We start from the raw sequence: 19,171 nt of genomic DNA on the forward strand, positions 1-19,171 counted from the left end.
GGGGGCGTGGCTGCCGCCGGAGCCCCGCCCCCGCCCCGCCTCCACCCGGCGGGCCCCACCCGCCTGGAGTCCCGCGATTCGGGAAAATAAAAACAGAAGGATTAAAAACCAGTCCCCGCCATTTCCCGTCAGTCCACACGGGCCCCTCCCCTAGCCCTTGGGGAAGAAGTCCTCGGATCCTCCGTCCGGAGCTTTCCCGGATCAAAGCTTTGTGAAGTTAAAGAAACTAAGCCCCTTGCCCAGACTTTCCTCTCCTTTCTCTCCGGCACGTTCTGTCTTAGCATGTCGGGCAGCGGGTCTAGAGCTAAAAGCGTCCTTCGTCTTTGCATTGTTCCGTCTTTCTTTGTCAGCCGATCCGACACTCTTCGTGATCCTTTGTGGAGGGATTTCCTTGGCAAAGATACTGCAGGAGCTTGCCCTTTCCTTCCACAGCTCATTTTAGAGAAAAGGAAACTGAGGCAGAGCTGAGGGAATTGCTCAAAGCCACCCAGTGAGTAAAAGCCTGAGTGAGGCCAGGTTCAAACTCAGGAAGATGAGTTTTCCTGGCTCCGGGCCAAATACTCTATTCACAACATCACCTAGCTTGCCCCCTCTTTCATCTTCACAGAGGAGGAGACTTGAAGCCCAGGGCTGTTCAGTCCAAGGTCACACAGGTAATAAGCAATAGAGGCTGTTTCGAACTCAGTACCCTGACTCCAGATACCTACATCTTTCCTTTAGAATATAAATCATTTGGGGGCGGCTAGGTGGAGCAGTGGATAGAGCACCGACCCTGGAGTCAGGAGTAGCTGAGTTCAAGTTTGGCCTCAGACACTTAATAACTACCTAGCTGTGTGGCCTTGGGCAAGCCACTTAACCCCATTGCCTTGGAAAAAAAAAACCCTAAAAATAAGGGTAGAATATAAATTATTCCAGAGCAGGGATTGCATCTTTTTTGTGTGTGATTTTCATTGCTGCACAATGCATATCACAACAGCATAATCAAGGTTGAACTGAATTAAATTTTTTCTCTGTCAACTTATGACTTTTGTCACCTTGGGCAATTTATCTGATATCTCTGGGTCTCAGTTTTCTCATCTGTAAAATGAGGGGGCTGAGCTAGATGATCTTTAAGGTTCCTTCCAGCTCTAAATTTATAATCCTATAAATGAGGTAAATGAGAAATTTCAACTGAAACTACAGAGCAACTCCAGAGGGCAACCAGGCAGTCATGGGAAGACTGACCATTACTTTTTTGCACTTTTCTGTTGAGGAAGTATTGGGAGAACAAAGTAAGAAGATACCATTTTTAGCACCCCAGGAGCTCTAACAGCTTGGTATTATGTGACTTTATAGTATAAAATGGTTCGTGCAACTAGGGTAGGAGGGATTTCTCAATTGAGTCTTAGGGGTATTTCCATTTCCTAGAACATTAGACCTTTTCCTTCTTTTTTCTTTATCCCCAGGCTCAAGATGGTGCTCTGTAGATGAAATAGAATGTTATTTGCTCATTACCTTCTTAGAGTTTGGGATAATGAATTCCAGTGATATCAGAACAGAATTCCAATCTCTGTCCCTATCTCACTCATTATATGATCATAAGCAATTTACTTAGCCTTCCTGGGCTCTAAGTGAGAACCGACTGGGGTTTAAATAGGAAAAGCTTTGAATTTAAGACAGGACATGGGTCTGACACTCATCAACTAAGTGATTTTGAAAAGTCATAACCTAAGCCTTATTTTTCTTCTCTGTAAATAGACAAGCCTATCCCATCTAACAGGGATTATTGTGTGGAAAATGTTTTCTGAATCACAAAATATATTATATTTCTAAAATGCTTAGCAAATGGTAGTCACAAAATAGCTACTTAATAAAGGTTGTTCTATTCATCCATATAAATGCCAGTTTTCATCTAAAAAAATCCTGGAAGAACCATCCCAGATTTACATTTATTTCTTGGAGGAGAAATTTAGGTACCCTTCCCTGGTTATTATTAGTTTCTTCGGATAAGGTGATGTTTTACCTCTCCATACCAATATAGCCCAATAAAATGTTAACATGGAAAAGATGAGACCTTGTTTTCATGGGGAATTTTGAATCAGTAAAAGCTTCAGGTAATTTTCTGAAAGCAATCCAGTTTATTCTCCCTCTTTTCAACTCTGATCAGTTCATTTCCTATCTGTATCATCTGTCCCAGATATATGTATTGTTGGACATGCTCTAGCGGGTGTCTACTCACATGCATGTTGAAGTCTGGGCAATAGATATTCTTCATCTATTTGGCTTTCTTCCGTGAAAGGGGAATAAAATAAGCATTCTAGCAAGCACCTATTATGTTTCAGCATCACACTTGTTTGTTCTTAGAGGGTTTTTTTTTTTTTTTAGTTTTTGCAAGGCAAATGGGGTTAAGTGGCTTGCCCAAGGTCACACAGCTAGGTAATTATTAAGTGTTTGAGGCTGGATTTGAACTCAGGTACTCCTGACTCCAGGGTCCTTGCTCTACCCACTTTGCCACTTAGCTGCCCCCTTGTTCTTAGTTTTGAAAGAAGACTAAAGACAACACAAACTGGATTTAAGTGAGGCAGAGTTTCAGAAAGTCCTCATCCTCTCTCTCTTCCAGAGTCATGTGTCAGGTACTCTGCTAAACATTATTACAAATATCTCATTGATCCTCATAACAACCCTGTGAGAGACTATTATTATCTTCATTATGGTTGGGGAAGCTGAGACAAACAGGTTAAGTGACTTGCTGAAAGTGGCATAACAAATAAAATGTCTGATGTCAAATTTGAACTCAGGGCTTTTTGATTCCAGGTTCAAAAATTTATCTATTGTACCACCACATGCTTCCTAGGAGAGACAGGTTAAACTCATGTTGAGTATGAGCAGACTGTAACATATTTTCAACTCCTTCTTCCTCCCTTGTATAGATAAAAAAAACTGAAGCACAGGCAGTTTGTTACCCAGGTAGTAAGCATCAGATGTGGAATATGAATTGAGGTCTCTCAAGTTCCATCACACAGTATTGCTAATCAGCAAAGACCGGACCACTTATTAGGAATATTGTACAAAAGATTCTTGTTTAAGTGAGGCTTAAAGTCTCATTTTCCCCTAACCTTCTGAAATTATGTGATATAAGCAATTTGCCCAAAGACAGAGGGTGAGAGCCAGAGCCAGCATACAGATCTCCTGACTTCTGAAGGCAAATCACCATACCTGATGTTTGTTCTTCATCGGGGAGGTGATGCCAGGACAAGCACATGAGTTGGATTTGAGTGGGGGGGTGCTATGCTATGTCATCAGTCTCACTTTCTTCTCCAGAGTCATCAGAGTCCAGTGACCAGAGGACTGGAAATGGCCTTGAATGCCAGGCGATAGGGACTAAGTGACTTGCCCAAGGTCACAGAGCTAGTACGTGCCAAGTGTCTGAGGTTGGATTCAGAATTCCGTCCTCCTGACTCCAAGGCTAGTGCTCTATCCACTGCGCCACCTAGCTGCCGTTTTCACCATACTTATCAATAATAACAAGACCCATTGATTTGATGCTTTGATTAGTCTTGACTAGAATTAAAAAATCCTACCCCAAACACTTACTGTGAAATCTTGGGCAAATCCATAAAGGCTTGAACCTCATTTTTCTCTTTTTGTTAAATAGGGATAATAACAGTGCCCACCTCAGCGTTATTGATTGTGAGGAATAAATAATTTTTGTATGTACTTTGAAAATCTTAGAGTGATGCATAAATGTCAGCTATTATTTACCAAGGGTTTTCTCATAAACATTACAATCCCCACCCCCATTTTTTTTAATTTATGAAGAAATAGGGGTCTAGACAGGTTAAGTGATTTGTTCAAAGTCACAGAACTAATAAATATCAATCTAGCATCAAAATCAAGTCTTCTGGCTCTCTAGGATACTAAACTGCTCTCCTATATAAATTAGTATCTTTGCTTTAGGATTAGAGATTACCTCGTCAAAGCCCATTTTACAAATGAGGAAACTGAGGCCCAGATCGCCAGCGTTTAGCACAGTGCCTTGAAGGTAGCAGACACTTCATAAATGCTTGCTGGCTGTCTTGAAGATCCTGACTGAAATATTGACTTTTATTCTTTCTACTGAAATATTGACTTTTATTCTTATTTTGTTTTATTAAAAAAAGTTATTGAAAATAAGTTAGCTTTAGATATGAGAATTCTCCGAGTTCTTGAGGCGAAGGGAGAAAACTGAAAGCGTGTTATTATTTATTATCAGCAACATTATTCTCCATCACCCCCCAGAGGGAAACTTTGGCCAGCTTCGCAGGAAGCTGCGGATTTCTCTTTAGGCCCGCCCCTTAGGAGAGGGAGGTTGGAAGGTATGGGAGTGGGGGCGGGGAGAATCGGGGGTGGGGGCGTGGGCTAGGCACAGCGTGCGCTATGCACTATGGGACTTGTAGTCCGGACACGAGCAACCTGTGGCCCTCGCCGAGTCCCGGCCGCCGGGGCCCCTGGAGAGGACTCCACTTCCCGGCATTCTCGGCGGCGGCCGTAAAGCGCGAGCGGCGAGCGGCCGGGTTCCGGGACTGAATGTCAGTACGGGGCTGTAAGGCTTGGGGGGAAGGTGGTTGGCGGTTCGTCTGCGGACGCCGCCGCCGCCGCCGTCGCCGCCTCCGCCGCCGCGGGTTTTCGGCGGGCCCCGGGATGAAGCGGTGAGGGGAAACCAAAGGGAGGGAGCCGCGGAGATGTTTGGCCGCTCGCGGAGCTGGGTGGGTGGGGGCCATGGGAAGTCCTCCCGCAGCATCCACTCCTTGGACCACCTGAAGTGAGTTGGGGGAGGGGAGGGCCTTGTTTGTTGTTGTTGGGGGAGGGGAGGGAGACTCCGGGCTAGAGGTCCCGGTCATCAGGTGGCCGAGCAGGTGATCGGGACCTTAGACGCCGAGGCCGGGGTGGGGGCACAGTGGAAGATGGGCACGAGGGGGCAGGGGGCCCGGGCACCCCGGGTGTCGGCCTACGGGCTGAAGACGAGCTGGGGACCTGGGCATGGGGGCGGGGCCGGGCACTTGGGAAGAGACGGCAGTCTCTCCCCTGGGGGGGGGGGCGGGAGAAAAGGGGTGAAAGTGAAAAGAAGACTGGTCCTGGGGGCTCGAAGGACACGGAGAGTGGCAGCGGGAGCTAGAGGGGAATTTAGACAGGTGAGAAGGGGCTGATGGCCTTGCCAGTCACCGTTGCCCTTTTCTCTCGCCTGTCCGCCCCTGCCAACACACCACCCAGTCCTGTTGTGTGTTTCCTTAATCTCGTTGGCATTTTGTCCCCCTGGTTCCGTTTCGGTGCCCAGCCTTGACAGTTTTTTGTCTTTGCACCACCCCCCCGCCCCCAGCCGTTAGCAGGGCCTGGCGTCCAGCGAGGGGTTAGTTAGTATTAATAAGGACTTGCTAGTTGGGCACTAAGGATCAGGAATCATCTGATCCAACCTTTAGACATGTGGAAACAGAGGCCCAATGTTGCTACAGTAGTGGAGCTAGAATTTAAATTCAGACACTGTGATGTCACTACCAGGGCTCTTTCTGTTTGCTGAGAACTCAGAACTGGATAGGTGAGAAGTTAGGAACTTTTGGATTGTGCCTAGAGGAAGAGATGTGGTGAACATTAAGATTTTTCTGGAGGTATCCTAGATCATTTTTAGCTTGTGTCATCAGATGTTGTTTTATCACTTTATCCGTCATTAATCTGTTTAGTCAGTAGTACAGATTAAAGGAACAGTTGGGATATTTTCAGTTTTGGACTACTTGTTTACATACTGCTGAGAAATGATAGTTGAAATATAAATGAACATGTAGTTTAAAATTTAAGATTTTTTTCATAGTTGGTCTTAACTGAAGGAAGTATTGGGAAATTATTTTTGGTATGTTGGTAGGTTGTGCTTCTGACCAGAGTTCTTACTTGTGAGTTTTCACTTTATCTTGTATTTCTCCAAGAGATGCTGCATAGCCTTACATTTCCCAACTTTGCCCACTTGCCCCAATCCCTCCTTTCCAGTTCTAGCTCCTCATTTGTGTTGTCTTCCTTAATTAGAATGTGAACTTCCATGAGGGCAGGGACTATCTTGCTTACTTGTTTTTCTATTCCTAGCATTTAACCCAGTCTTGCCTGTCACATGAATTCTTTGGGAGTTAGATTTGTTTAACTGTGTTACCTTAGATGAGTTTAGTGATTCTGTACTTACTTTCATATCCTGTAAAGTGAAAGGTGTATTGAAAAGCAATTTGGAATTATTCTAAGTAACTAAAATTTCCTTCCTTTTGATCCCAAGATATCATACCCCTGAGCATAAAAACCAAGGAGGTCAAGAAAAGTCTGATAGACATCAAAAAATTTGTATGTATATATATATATGTATATATACATATATATATATATATATATGATTTTTAGTAATAGAAAAGCATGAAAAACAAGTAGATGCCTATCATTTTGGGAATGGATACTCAAGATGTGTGTGCATGAATATAATGAAATATTACTATACTATAAGAAGTGGGAGTTTGACTCTTCAGGAATAATTTCCATGTAAGCTAAGACATAACTCACAAGACACTTCTTTTGGCTCATGCTCAATTTCCAATGGCCACAGTTACCAGTAAATGTAATGTTTAATGATATTTTCAATTTATTGTTTAAATATAATTAAAATTGTGTATTGAATGAAGATATTTTTCAATAAAAAAGAAATTATGAATATAGGGAGGCATGGGAAACTTATATGAACTAATACAAAGTGAAATATACAATGCCAGGAAAACAGTTTATACAATGACTATGACAATGACAATGTAAAAGAAAAATAACAAAAAATTGAAATAGAATACCGCATAATTATAATTACCAAGTATGGTGCCTAAGGAGAGATATAAGAATTATTCTGAGTGGAAAGAACACTGGATTTAGAATCAGAAGACCTGAATTTGAATCCTGAATCATAGATCTAGAGTTAAAGGTAGCTTAGAGATCATCTAGTCCAACTCCCTCAATCTCCAGATAAAGAAACTGAAGCCTAGTGAAACCAAGTGACTTGTTTGAATTCATTCTCTTTATACTTATTCTATATTGACTTACATACTTTCTTCTTGTCTTCCCCATTAGAAGGGAGTTTTTCATTGTTATATTTGTATCTCCAGTATCCAACCCAGTTCTAGACACATAAATGGCATTTAAGAAATGCTTCTTGATTGGAATTGAATGAGATTGTAAGTAGCAGAGAGTTAGGCTTTGAACTCAGATTCTCTGACTCCCAATTTAGTGTTTGTTTTTTCCTTCTGTAACAAGCTTCCACTTATGACCTGGGTGACCTTGGATAAGTTATTTCCTCCTCTCTGAGGCTCAGTTTTCTTATCTGTAAAATAGCTGGACTAGATAATCTTTAAGGTCCCTTTTAGTTCTATAATCCTAGGATCCTGTAAACTCTCTGCTTCCCTTTTTAAGCCCTACATAATCTGATTCAATTCTCCCTATTCATCTGTTCCCCAATTCTTGACTCAGTTAATTTACTGTGTCATTCTTCCTGCATTAAATGCCCTCACTGTCTAACCATTTGTTCTCTATCCTTTATCCTGAGTTATTTTGTAAAAATTTTTCAGTGCCACCAAACTATCTTGTTCTTTTCCTACTACACTTTTAACTTTTTGTCTCTACAATAAACATTTTATCATATATTGTTTTGCTCAATTTCATTTCCCCATTTAGATTCTAAACTCCTTGTGAGAAGAGATGATATATTCTTTGCTAGCCTACCCTAACACAATCTAAAGTATATAATTCTTTAAAATCCTGATTGACTGACATGAGGGTTATATGACTTAAATATATATCCAAATGTCTTTGCTAGAGACTTTTGCTGCAAAGCTGTATCCTTCTTCTGTATGAAAATTACAATTCCACAGACAACAGATGGATCCAGGTACTTACAGGCTTAGTGATGTCCCAATCCTTGTCTTGCTCACTGACCTAGTTTTACCTTTTTTAGATATGAGTCATAGGGAGAAACAGTGCAAGCACTTTACTTAATTTTATATAATAGTGTAGTGCTATGGTTTTAATTTCTTATGATTTCTCCATTATTTGGAAGGTTATTAAATGAAGATTGCAAAGGCATACTATTTGGAAAATGCTCCAGACTTCTTGCCTGTCTATAATTCTGAAGTAGCATAACTACGGCACTCTTTCCTAGGTAAGTCACTGACTTTTGACAGTGACACGTATTTCTTACTCAAATACTTCATTTCCTTAGAATGATTTAGAAAGAGGCTGGTTGGAAATCTATTCTAAACATTTATTATGCATTTCTGTGTCCTGGGGATTGTCAAAAATACTCAGATGGATCTGTGATCTTGATTCAAGAGCTGTCTTCAACTTTATCATTTACGACCTATTTACGCTTGCTTGTCCTGTTGTACAAGCCTTCAGATTCTTAAAAGTTCACTACTATTTGGTTCTTCAGTATATCAGAAGCTTATCTTACTATTTGCTAACATGGAGGAAGGGAACTAGGGTATCCTTTTACGTTTCTACCAGTCATTCCTTACTCTTGCCATCTGAATAACCTTTTTTTCCTTATCATGTAATTTCTTATTGATGAACTTTACCACTGTCCTTCATAGATCTTTGTTGGTTATGAACTTCAATTTTCATCTGTCATGTCCTGCTCCATTGTCCATTGTGTGATGCTGTTTTTGTTTGTCCTTCCTCCTTGAAGACCCCATATGGTGAGGCCATGACATACTCATGAATTGGATTTAAATGGGGCGGGGGGAGGCAGCTGTGCTTAAGTCATCCAACTTCACTTTCTCTTCCAGAGTCTAGTGGACATGAATCAGTCTACAGATAGGAATCAGGATGACTGGAGATGGCCCTGGATGCCAGGCAGGGTTAAGTGACTTGCCCAAGGTCACACAGTAGGTTGCAAGTATCTGAAGTTGGATTCGAACTCCCATCTTCTTGACTCCGGTGCTGGTGCTCTATTCACTACACCACCCATCTGCCCTTGTGTGATACTAATATTTAATTCTTGGATTCAGTGGTATTCCTTTTCTTATTTCAAAATACTAGTATTGAAAAGGTAGGTCTTCATTTTCATGAGATGCTTAGAGTCAATTAAAAAAACTTTGATATTTTCTTGAAAGCAATCCAGCCTACTCTCCTTTTCAATTCTGGGGTCAGATTATTGTCCATCATGTGCTTTCTGTCTTAGATATAGATAAAATATAGAATAACCTTTATGGGATGTCCATCCAAATGCATATTGAAACCTGGGCATTCTGCTAACACTTGGTATTTCCCTGGCACTGGGAGCCTTCGTTCCCTTTTACTTGAAAGAGTGGAGGAGGGTATCAGAAAACTCCTCAGCCTTCCACTGAAGGAGGATGTTCAGTGTAACCACTTTATCATCTCCTGCCCAGCTAATCTGGATCTTTTTCTTAGTCTCCAGTAACTCATCTTCCTGTAAAGTTTCTTTGACTCAGATTCACACCTCCTTAGTCCTCCTTGGCCCTAGGACCCCTCTCTCCCTCTGATCAGAGAGAGTGGCCTGTGGACATCTTATCACTCTTTTCAGATCATAATCCCCATCCAGTTGCATGTCTTCATACAGTAGGGCCACTGATCTTCCCTCCTCCCTGTTTTAGCTTCTTTCTATGTGTTGTCTCCCCTTTAGATTAGAGCTGCTTGAATGCAGGGAATACCTCTTGCCTTTTTTTGTATTCCTAATGCTTTGCACTGTGCCTAGAATATAGTAGGTGCTTGTTGATGATACTGTTTGATCATTTCAGCCATGTCTGACACTTCATAACCCAATTAGGGTTTTCTTGCAAAGATATTGTCATGTTTAGTTTGTCATTTCCTTCTCCAGCTCATTTTATAGATGAGGAAACTGAGGAAAACAGGGTTTAGTGACTTACCCAGAGTTGTACAGCTAGTGTCTGAGGACAGATCTGAACTCCGGTCTTCTTAATTCCAGGCTTAGCACTGTGCCACCTAGCTGCTCCTAAGTAGGCAGTTAATAAATGTTAATTGATTATTTCCCATGTAGATGGACAAATCAAACTCCTTTGTATAATTATAGATTCATTTAAAGATGTTCTGGCAGTGTCCTGATACTTGCTATAGCCAGCACAAGGACATCTACAGATAGAAGCATCTGGAGAGAATACTTCCTTTCCTTTGTCTCTGCCCTGGATTTCTATTATCACAGTTTTGAATATCTTTTTATTTATTTATTTTTTGCAAGGCAATGGGGTTAAGTGGCTTGCCCAAGACCTCATTTTGAAGGTAGAATTAATAAGGTTTGACAGATTTTCTTTTACATTTTCTTTTTTTTCTTTTTAAAGTTATTTTTTCCAGTTAGATGTAAAGATAATTTTCAATATTCATTTTTATAAAGTTTTTTCTTTCCCACTCCCCCCCCCAAGATAGTAAGTAATCTGATATAAGTTAAACATACACAATCATTTTACACAATTTCCATTTTTGTCATGCTATGAAAGAATCAGACTAAAAGGGCAAAGCCTTGGGAAAGGAAAAACAGAAAAACACATTTTTTTTTTGATTCTTATAAAGGGATTTCTTTTTTCCCATTTATTTATTTATTTGTTCTTATTTTGTACAAATAACATTTTTTTAATACATTACTAAAATATTCTTGTTTAAGAGTAAACATAATACCCCTCCCCCCAAAATTATAGACTTGCATGAGTGATAAAGGGGAGAAAAAAATAAAATTAAAATAATAAAATAATAATAATAATTGTAGGTATGGCCAGGTGGCGTAGTGGACAGAGCACTGGCCCTGGAGCCAGGAGCACCCAAGCCCAAATCTGGCTCCATACACCCAACAATCACCAACTGTGTGACCCCATGCAAGCTACCCCAACCCTACTGCCCTGCAAAAGCCAAAAATAAAAAAGACCCCAAATAAAATAGTAATAATAATAGTAGGGGTGGCCAGGTGGTGGACAGAGCACCATCCCTGGAGCCAGGAGCACCCAGGTACAAATCCGGCCTCAGACACCCAACAAACACCCAGCTGTGCAGCCCCAGGCAGACCACCCAGCCCCATTTGCCCTGCAACCCTCCCCCCTCAAAAATAATAATAATAAAAATGTGCTTCGGTCTGTGTTCCAGCACCACTAGCTCTGTCATGGGTGGATCACATTCTTTATGATAAGTCCATCACAAAAGTTACTTCCATATTTTTCCACTGTTGCCTTTGCCGATCGCAACTCCCTCCATTCATACTTCTCCACTACCATGTACTATATTTTCTCTCTCCTTTCACTCTGTTTCTGCTGTAGGGTAGCTGAGTGGCCAGCAGACAGATCCCCGGCCCTGGGGCCAAGAGGCCCCGAGCCCACATACCACCCCTTAGGCCCAGCATCCACCCGGCCCTATGGTCCCAGACAGGCCATCCAATCCCAGCCCCTTGCAAGAAGTAAAAAAGAAAATGTGTTATATCTGACCACTCTCTCCCCATGATCCATCTTCTCCTCCATCATTCACACCCCCCCCACCTTCCCCCTGTCCCCCCCTCCTTCTTACTCCAGATGTCTATACCACATTGAGTATATATGCTGTTTCCTCTCCTAGCCACCTCTGATGAGAGCAAAGATTCCCTCATTCCGCCTTGCCTTCCCCCTTCCATATCATTTAATAGCTCATTGTAATAAAGAAAAATCTTATTATATGAGCTCTTAGCCTATTCCTCCTTTCCTTTTTCTTTCTCTCATTAAATTTCCCTTTTATCTATTGACTCCATTTTTACACCACATTATATCTTCAGATTCAGCTTTCTCCTGTGCTTCATCTATAAAAGCTCCTTCTACCTGCTCTATTAACTGAGAAGGTTCATATGAGTATTGTCAGTGTCATTTTTCTATACAGGAATACATACATTCATCATCATTAAGTCCCTTATATTTTCCCCTTCTCCTCCACTCTCTATGCTTCTCCTGAGTCCTTTTTTTGAAGATCAAACCTTCTGTTCAGCTCTGGCCATTCCAACAGGAACATTTGAAATTCCCCTGGTTCATTGAAAGTCCATCTTTTTCCCTGGAAGAGGACATTCAGTTTTTCTGGGTAGTTGATTCTCGGTTGTATTCTAAACTCTTTTGCCTTCCAGAATATTATATTCCAAGCCCTACAAGCTTTTAATGTAGCTGCTGCTAAGTCCTGTGTGATCCTGACTGCAGCTCCACAATATTTGAACTGTGTCCTTCTGGCTGCTTGTAATATTTTCTTTTTGACTTGGGAGTTCTGGAACTTGGCTATAATATTCCTGGGGTTTGGTTTGGTTTTCTTTTTTTGGATCTCTTGTCAGGGGAGATTGGTGGGTGCTCTCCATTTCTATTTTGCCCTCTGCTTCTAGAATATCAGGGCAATTTCCCTATAGTAATTCTTTGAAAATGATGTCAAGGCTCTTTTCCTGATCATGACTTTCAGGTATTCCGATAATTTTTTCCCACATCTCTTTTCCATATCAGTTGTTTTTTCAATGAGATGTTTCACATTTTCTTCTAATTTTTCATTCTTTTGGTTTTGAAGTATTGTGTCCTGATTTCTCATAAAATCAGCAACCTCCCTCAGTTCTGTTCTTTTTCTGAAGGATTTGTTTTCCTCAGAGAGCTTTCTTATCTCCTTTTCCATCTGGCCAATTCTGCTTTTTAAAGCATTCTTCTCCTCAAAAACTTTTTTAACTGTATTATCCATTTGACCTATGTTGGTTTTTAACATGTTATTTCTTCAGCATTCTTTTGGAAGCTGCTGACTTCATTTTCATGTTTTTCCTGTATCTCTCTCATTTCTTTTCCCAATTTTTCTTCTATCTCCCTCACTTGATTTTCAAAGTCTTTTTTGAGCTCTGTCATAGCCTGAGTTCAGTTTCTGTTTTTCTTGGTCTTTAGATGCAGGAGCTTGTGCTTCCCCATCTTCAGATTGAGTGTTTTGATCCTTCTTGGGATCACAGGCAAAGTCTTTCTCAATGGTGTTCTGCTTTTTTCTCTGCTTACTCATTTCTTCAGCCTGTGCCTGGTTTTGGGGTGCTTCCTGAGCTTTGGGGACACCCCTCTCCACAAGGGTCTCAGTGAGGCTCTGTCCTCCCTCCTGGTCTGTGAATGACCTTATGCACCCCCCTCTGCCACAGGGCTGAGGTGGGGGGGTGCCCTGCTGTTCTATTGGGGGGCCTATACTGCGATCAGGATTTGAATGTGGTCAGAACCCCAGAGTCCTGTTCCAGAGGACAGAGGACAGAGCTCAGCAGTCTCTCTCTGCTCCCTTCCTAGGCTCAGCACTCATGCCCTGGGGGCTCCTGCTTACAGGCTTCTGCTTCCTGTTACTGGATCTGGCCATGCTGCTTGCTGTGTGCCCTGAGGGCTGGGCTTCAGGTGTTCGCTCTAGCATAGGTCCCCCACCAATCCCCCAAGTTATGCCTGGTGCTCTCTGGGGTGTAGATCAGGAAACTGCCTCCTCTACTGTGAGCCAGCTCCCAGCGCCCTGGGGCTGCCTCCAAGAGGTTGAAGTTCCTTGGCTCTGGCTGGCCACCCCTCCAACCCCGTGGAGTCGAGCCTTTCCACTCTTTTCCGGGTTACCTTGGTTTGAAGAATTACCTTACTGGATCCCTCTGGATTCTGTCTCTCAAAAATGTAGTTGAGTCCTTAGTTTATAAGTTTTAAGAGAGAGCACCTAAGAGACAGCCCTCTCTTGTCACCATCTTGCCTCCACCACCCCCCAAAACCCCAAATTTTTAAAAATGAAAATAGTATTCTCTAATCTGCATTGAGACTGCATAATTCTTTTTCTGGATATGGATGTCATTTTCTATCACAAGACTTTTAGAATTAAAGCATGACAATTTCTATGGATAATAGGAGGTGAAGGAAAGTGTGGCTTAAAGGATGAGTCCAAGATTGCCATCCTGGGTTACTGGAAGGATATTGCTTTTTTGAAGGAGAGAAGTTAGTAAGAATGATTAGTTTAAGGGGGCAACTAGGTAGCACAATGAATAATTAGATCACTGGTCCCCAGGGATCAGGTCAAATCTGGCCTCAGATACTTGACACTTAATAACTGTGTCTTTGGGCAAATCATTTACCTGCGTTGCCTAACATACCCCCCCCCCAAAAAAAAACCCCAAAACAAAACAATGATTAGTTTAGGATAAAGGTAATGGAGAAAGATAAATGAAGGATTTCTTTTCTAACCTGCCACTTAGCATTTTTATTTTTGAGATGTGGTTGGACTATTTTTTTTTTTTGCAAGGCAAATGGGGTTAAGTGGCTTGCCCAAGGCCACACAGCTAGGTAATTATTAAGTGTCTGAGACCGGATTTGAACCCAGGTATTCCTGACTCCAAGGCTGGTGCTTTATCCACTGTGCCACCTAGCCGCCCTGTTGGACTATTTTTAAGATCCATTTATTGTATCTAGTTGCTTTATTTATCATTCCAACTTTTTAATTTGCAAACAGAATTATAAATTCTATAATAGCAACAACGGAACATATTAAATTTTTTTTTTTGGTTTGTTTGCTTTTTTTTTTTTCCCAAGGCAAATGGGGTTAAGTGGCTTGCCCAAAGCCATACAGCTAGGTAATTATTAAGTGTCTGAGGCTGGATTTGAACCCAGGTACTCCTGACTCCAGGGCTGGTGCTCTTTCCACTGCGCCACCTAGCCGCCCCTACATATTAAATCTAAAAAGAAAGAAACACATTTTGAATTTGTTTCGTTTTTCACAGAAAATGTTGTGGTCTACATTTATTAGCTTTGGAACTGAAAGGCATATCGGTCATCTAGTCTAATTCCTTCATTTTAAAAATTAGGAAATTGAGGCTGCAAGATAAATGACTTGCCAAGGTCACATTTGGAAATATTAAAGACAAAATTTGAAATCAGATCCTCCAACTCCAGAGATAGTGATTTTTCCAGTATATGCTATTTATCCAATGCTTTAGTGTCTCCATATCTAAAATGGGTAAATCTAGTTTTCCTTTGTTACTATAACTTGTATAATTCTCTTAAAATATAGCATTGGGTACCATTTCTTTGCAGTTCTTAGTTATATGTAAATAATACTTTAATGTGCAATAGAAGTAGATTTGCAATATTCTTGGTGCCATTTTCTAGACTAGAAATCTGGTGATGTCAAATGATTACTATTCAATTATGTCTGATTTTGAAACTTTACATTTCAATAAAGTTTGTATTTGATTAAGATATAATTAATTACTTATATCTGAAGTACATATATAATTGGAAAGCAAATAAAATATATAATAAAGGAAAAAAGAAAAATTTCCAAAATACATGAAGTGTATAACACCTGTTTACTACTACCTCGATTAAGGGATAAGTTAGGAGTGTCCTTTCTAATCTTATATTTGAATTCTACTCTATCTTTATTATTTTGTTATATTTACTTTTTATTTTTTGGTATCTAGTTCTTAATTTCTTTATTGTAGTTACTATGTATATTTTTTTGAATCTTTTTTATTCTGCATTAGTTCTTATAGATCTTCATACTTTTGTATTTATTGCATACATCACTTCTAACAACATCTCTCCAGTCTATACTGTGCCTCAGTTTATTTAATCATTCCTTAGTTGATGGGCATGTGCTTTACTTCCAATTCTTAGTTATCAAAGAATGCTACTATAAATATATTTGAGAGTATATCGGACCTTTCTTCTTTTTAATGATTTTCTTGGGGTTTAGGTGGGTTTAGATATTGTAATCATTTTATTTGCTTAATTCCAAATTACTTTCAGCATTCATACCTCCAGCAATAATATATTAGTATGCTTATCATTTCCAGCCCCATCATTGATTATTGCCATTTTTTGCTCATTGTCAGGTGTGATGGAAAATCCCAGGCTTGTTTTGATTTGCATTTTCTTTCACAAGGGTTGCAGATACTTTGCAATTCTTCTTTTGAGAACTGTTTGTTCATAACCTTTTTTTTTTTTATAATAACCAGTATAACCAGCAAACACATCTTTTGTTCTTAATCTTTGACCACTTACCTTGGGAAATAGCAACTAGTCTTATATGCAGTTACTAATTGTTGATTTATCTTGAACCCTTCCCTAATCATGTCCCTTACTAATTAACCCTCCTCTGTTCTATGCCCTCTTCTGATTACCATTTTTTTCCTCATTTTCCTCAAACTATCCCCCTCCTCTCAGATGCCAGTTGTTACCAGGATTTTCAGTTTGCTCCTTCCTGATATAAGACATATAGACTTTTGAATTACCAAATCCCCCAAGTCATACCCTATGCAAGGTCCTTATTTCTTCACAGGTCATCTCTCTCTATCCATAGGAACATTCATCATTCAGTCCTTTCCCACCATCAAAATAAAGCCTTCTTCCTTTCCCCTCTTGTCATTCCTTCCTCTTTCTCCTCAGCCATACATACATAATCCTGTAGGTTCTTCTTTTTCTAAGACTTCAGAGATCATTTTTCCTCCCACTCATTGATAGCCCTTGATTTGGTTTTTGCATATCACATATTCCTCTCTATCTTTCTATTCTCCACTTTTATGTACTTTTCTGTTTTGTAATGTGATCTCAAGAAAGAACATTGATTCGTCTGTAGGAAGGATTGTGACCAAGTTCTCCCCATAATAATCTAGAGCTACTCTTCACTATTAACCTCCTTGTGTACATTTAGAAAAAAAAACATTTCTGACTGATTTCTCTGCTGTTCCTCTGTTGTCCTTGACTGCTGCATTTAATCACTCCTGTATCTAACATTTGGAAAATTTGAAAGGTAAATAATCTCTTTTAGTTCTGGTTTTCTTTCTAAAAATATTTCAAGCAGTTCCTAATTATTCGATGTCCATTTTTTTTAATGGATAGGTAAACTCAGATTTGCAGGGAAGGCCAACCTGGACTGCATCCTTAACTTTGCTTTTCAAAACACATTTTTCTATGTTTAGACTCTGTGGGCAGTTCTCTTCTATTATTTACTGCATGATGGTGTTAAGGTTTGGGGCGGTTGTTGTTGTTCTGATGTGTTTTTCTGGGAGAATCTATGATCCTTAAGTTGTTTCTATCTCTCATATCTTCCAGATCAGTATTTTTACTTTCATAATGAGCATGTTTTCTTTTATTTTTTAAATTTTTCTTCCTTTCTTCCTTTCATTTCTTTGTAGTTGCATAGTCAATCTATTATTTTGTCTTTTGTTTCTTTGATGAAACTTATTATTGAGGATTCTAGTTTTTCTATTTTGCTTATTTTTCTTTGAGTACAGGTCATCAATTTTGTTCTCGTATCCTCATTTCATTTTTAAACCACTCAGGAATAGTTTGGTGTGGTTCCATGTTTTCCTTACTTTCTTTACTGCTTATTCTGTTTTCTCAAGCACTAGATTATTTTCTTTTTGTTTTATATTATACATAGGTGCCTGAACTCATTTGTCTACCTCTGGAAGCCATATTTCCTTCTGTCTTTTATGGGAGACATATCTCCCCTCTCAGTTCGTGTGATAGGTTACTGATGCCAAAATTAAATTTACCTCAGTGCAGAAATTATAGAGGTGAAAATCTAGGTTTAATTATTATGCCCAAGCATAGGTTCAGGCCTTAGAGATAACCTGAACTATCATTAGAATTCTGACAAGACTTCTTTTAGGGAAAATTATATCAGAGTGACAGAGAAATAATTCATTTACATATTGCTATCTTTTACATTCCTCTTTGATGATAAAAGTTAAAAAGAGAAAACATAGCTACATTTATTCCATACTTCCTTCAGTGTAATAAAAGTAGAACAAATATAGTTAAATACAGTCATAGTCTCATCCATCCTCTAAGAAAACAAACACCATCAATATAGATAATCTGAATCAGGTTACAGATTAAATTACATTTTAGAGGGTTTCCAAATAAGCTGATTGAGGGGGAAGATTTACATGTCACCAAAATAACGAAGACAGGAGCTGCAGAGAAATCCTTCCTTGATCAGTTAAGTTATCCTGGGGAGCTAACAAATAACTAAATACTTTGGCTCCTCTTTAACTTATATCTGAGAAATGCCAGACAGTCTCTCCTTATTTCATGAGTGAGATTTTGGTCAGGTAAGGTTAAGATTATGACAGACTTTTAGTTAACCAAAATTTGCAGAATGAATGACCTAGAGTCCTGAATAATAAAAGGAAATTTTAAAAGTCATATAACATGTGTTTTATTCAAGGTTTTTGAGCTTTCTTTTTCAATAGATCTTTTCCCCTTCCCCTCCCTAATTTTCCTCTTTTTAGTTTCTGACTCTTGACGTGTCTGATGGTGGTTTCCTTGAGGACCAGATCTCAAAACATCTCAGCCTTTTTCCTTGATGGGCAGTTTACAGTTCATTAGTAGAGGACTCTGTCCCAAGTGACTTTTGTGTATCAAAACTGACCCCAGCTAGATGCTGAATTCTTTTCCCCAGACTTAGAATGCTGCAATCTCCCCCTCCACACCCCCAACATACATACATACATATACACAATTGATGCTATCCTTGTTTCCTAGTTCTCTGGCTCTTGTACCAACGTTATTGTCTGGGGTTGTCCCAGGTGGTGAGATTGTCTGCCCCTTGGAGCAGTACTGCAGGATTGTCTACTCTGGCATCAGCTGTTGAGGACTCTGCAATGCTGGGAGTGTTAGGAGTTGTGGCAGATTTTCACAGCCTGGAGCTGGAGTTTTGTTGTAAGCCTGTGTGTCCTTAAATCTGTAGTTGTGAGTGGAATATTCCCAGTAAAACCTTCACAGGGTTAATATTCCTAGTGAAGTCCTCTCAGGGTTAAGAAATGTTAAGAGGAGCCAAACTATTATTATTGGACTATTTCTAGAAAGATCTTGCATTCCAAAAAGAGAAGCTCTTTAGCTACTTGCTTTATGATAAGACTATGTTTGCAAACTGGAAGCTCAGTATAACCATAGTCATTACTTCATTTAGATAGTGATGAAGGTCCCAAGTTACCTTACTATCTGGTGGGGAAAATATGAAAATATTTCATTCTTTTCTCTGTGCCTGTTGCTGGGGGTAGATTTTCCTCGAATATGATTGTACCTCTGGAAACCCAGCCAATGGGTTAAAAGAGAAGGTGGTTAAGGAGGGGGGACCTGCATTAAGACCTACATAAAATGACTGTCCTTTGGGTGCAGCTCTGTGATCATGAGTCTGCCTTTCT

At 40.0% G+C, this 19,171-nt stretch overlaps 1 protein-coding gene across 8 annotated transcripts in view; it reads left to right on the plus strand.

The window, feature by feature from the left end:
• The first annotated feature begins 4,528 nt into the window (after positions 1-4,528).
• CLEC16A (C-type lectin domain containing 16A) overlaps positions 4,529-19,171 on the plus strand; it is a 254,369-nt gene continuing 239,726 nt past the window's right edge. For 6 of the 8 annotated variants that reach the window (XM_074196403.1, XM_074196405.1, XM_074196404.1 and 3 more), the window contains exon 1: positions 4,554-4,780. In XM_074196403.1, coding sequence (XP_074052504.1) covers positions 4,701-4,780 — 80 coding nt within the window. In that variant the 5' untranslated portion in view covers positions 4,554-4,700. The other 2 variants (XM_074196407.1, XM_074196408.1) reach the window with 2 other exon arrangements.

Source organism: Macrotis lagotis, chromosome 8 (assembly GCF_037893015.1).
Source record: "Macrotis lagotis isolate mMagLag1 chromosome 8, bilby.v1.9.chrom.fasta, whole genome shotgun sequence".
Taxonomy (NCBI): Eukaryota; Metazoa; Chordata; class Mammalia; order Peramelemorphia; family Peramelidae; genus Macrotis; species Macrotis lagotis.